The sequence below is a fragment of the Cyprinodon variegatus genome, unplaced genomic scaffold (assembly GCF_000732505.1).
Source record: "Cyprinodon variegatus isolate N-32 unplaced genomic scaffold, C_variegatus-1.0 Scaffold332, whole genome shotgun sequence".
Classification (NCBI taxonomy): domain Eukaryota; kingdom Metazoa; phylum Chordata; class Actinopteri; order Cyprinodontiformes; family Cyprinodontidae; genus Cyprinodon; species Cyprinodon variegatus.
Genome location: NW_015150785.1, coordinates 522844 through 525580, shown reverse-complemented (window position 1 = coordinate 525580; position 2737 = coordinate 522844). Strand labels below are relative to the sequence as shown.

General features: G+C 33.4%; 1 protein-coding gene across 1 annotated transcript in view; it reads left to right on the top strand.

The window, feature by feature from the left end:
- Nucleotides 1-509, top strand: part of cga (glycoprotein hormones, alpha polypeptide) — a 1954-nt gene extending 1445 nt beyond the window's left edge. Inside the window, exon 3 of the mRNA XM_015385170.1 lies at nucleotides 350-509. Within this exon, the coding sequence (XP_015240656.1) occupies nucleotides 350-430 (81 nt within the window). The 3' untranslated portion in view covers nucleotides 431-509. The remainder of the gene's footprint in view (nucleotides 1-349) is intronic.
- The last annotated feature ends 2228 nt before the right edge of the window (nucleotides 510-2737 follow it).

Sequence of the window (2737 nt, the reverse complement as noted above, 5' to 3'; positions counted from 1 at the left end):
CCAATTATTGCTCAAAACAAGCATACAACAGGCAGAAAAACAAGTGTAATAAGACCAAAATGCTTAATACAAGTTTATTACACTTGTATAGATTTACCTTTTTTGCAGTGAACAATATATTCTATTTGATTTAATCTAATGTGTAGCCAAGTCTGACTTATTTAACTATATTTCATTTAAAAAGGTTAGAATATTGGAACTTTGATAGATATATTTTGACCTGGTAAAATTAGCTGTAGCTGATTTTTCAAAGAATTAGTTTTTTTTTTGTTTAAAGATAAGAAAAAAAGTCAAATACAGGATTTGTCAATTTTTACTGATCTTTTTCCTTTAACTTTGCTTCTTGCAGATAGTTTTAGGAGGTGAACTAACAGTGAGAAACCACACAGCGTGTCACTGCAGCACCTGCTATTACCATAAGGTGATTTGAAACGCGGACGACTTGCAGCCATCTACTCAGCCCTGCTCTTTGGAAATGCACAAACTTTTCTCTATTGTGGACATCAACAAGTGCTTTTTGTTTGTCTTTCTTTATTTTGTGATGTGAAACAAGCCTTTAACTTTAACGTGTAATTAAAAACGTGCACCAAGAGGTCCGTATGAAGATACTGTGTTTTATTCCTAGCTAAATATTTAATGTTGTTGCCTTTTGAAACAAGGTCATTGAAGTGATTTATGTGATTACCACCTTTGTTGTTTAATGGATTTCTTCTCTGAGATTGAAATAAATACTTTAACAATCCCTAAATGTAATGTAAAAGAGGACTTTTGAAGCATATTTAACCTACAATAAAAAAAGGGTGTTCACACACTGGAAAAACGATCTAGAAATAAATAAAAATGTCTTAAATTAAGTGTATTTACCATTACTTTCAGTATGTAATTGTGATAGTTTGCCAATGGAATGAGTAATTTTACTCTTAGAATAAGATAATTAGTAAAAATGCACTTGAAATTAGACAAGGCAATTGCATTTTCTTATTTTAAGTGTAAATTATCTTGTTCCATTGGCAAAATGTTGTTTTTACACTGCAAAACAATCTAGAAATAGGTCAATATTTCCTAAATTAAGTGTATTTCCCCCTAATTTAAGCAGGTAAATCAGATGATCTGCCAATGGAATGAGTAATTTTACTCTTAAAATAAGATAATTAGATAATATGCACTTGAAATAAGACAAATCAATTGTGTTTTCTGATTTTAAGTGTAAATTGTTTGTTTCATTGGCAAAATGTCTCTTTTACCTCCTCAATCCAAGAACAAATGCACTTATTTTGAGAAAAAATGACTTATTTAGATTTCGATTCTTTCCAGTGCAGTTCCTGACATCACTTATAATACCCATGTTACAACCAGATACTTAAACATATTTAATAAATTCTTCTGGCTTTCTCTTAACAGTGGCTTTCACTTAGCTACTAATTCAGTGTATTAAAAGTAAATGCTCTTAGAGTCTTAATGAACTCGTTTTTATGGTAAAGAAACGTCGCCAGCTCTTTAACTGAAGATAAATAGATTTACAATTTAGACTTTATATACCTTTTTCATTGACATCTGTTATTAGAAAGAGTCCATTAAACATGTTTTCAGTTATTTTTTTGCTTATGGATTAGAGCTTGATTAAACCTTCTCTAAGCAGCTCACACTGGATCCAGGTTAGACTTAGTCTAAGACAACTTTTACTGTCATTTTCTATACACAGTGCAAGAGTGTATACAAAACAAATTTTCATTTGGCACAGCTTTCAAGACAGTAAATTAATATAAAGTGCAGCAGTGATCAAATGTAAACAGTGGGAGGAAAAGAAAGAAAAGTTGTAAAATATCTCCAGGGATGTTTTTAGTCTAAGGGACCGAAAAAATGAGAGGATTTTAGTTTTAGTCCAGACGATGCTTTATAGTATCCATCAGGCGAGTTTCTGATGTTGTACATACAGTGCACTTTTTTTTTTTTCAAAGATTGTTTAATTAATACAGTGGTTCCCTGGCTTGGCCGTCCAGAGTGATTCATGGACACGGAATATCAAGCAGGAATGGAGCAAGATTGTCGGGTTCATAAAATGTAGGTATTTGCTTAAGAAGAACTGAAATACACAATTTATGGATACAATTCCTGCAGAAAGGAGAGACAGTTGAACCCCAGACTCAAACACACTGTCTCCCACTGGACCTCCTCCGCAGAGCATTTTATTAACAGAACATGACGCATGGTTACAAACAGAGTATTGTTCTGACAAAACAATTGATCAGTTCATGAAGACAGAATGCTGCATCAGAATGACAAGGCAGGATGGTCTCCTGACTGGATCATGACACAGGAGTGGAGCATCCCCTTGCAAAAATGTTTCATAAACACACATTGATTTTATAATCATCATTGAATAAACCTAACAAAGACAAAAATAGGAGTAAAAGTGGAGCCCGATTTCAAAGGTGGGACTAAAAAAGAGAAACAGTGTAGAACTAATCAGATAACTTATTTTATCTTAACTTGCAGAAAAGTGCCCTTGCATTAGGAACCAGCCTCCTTCGCTGGTAGAGAAGGACTTTAAAGGTTCCCAAACATTTTTAGCTGGGACTTCCTGAGGCTTACAGGAAAATCTGGATAATTATCGACGCAGGTTTTTTGATGTAGCGTTTAAAAACATTAATATTGTAGTTAAAGGGATAGTTCAGTATTTTTGACATGAATCTGTATGGCATCCCCATCACCAGTGGCATGCAATCACACTGACTTA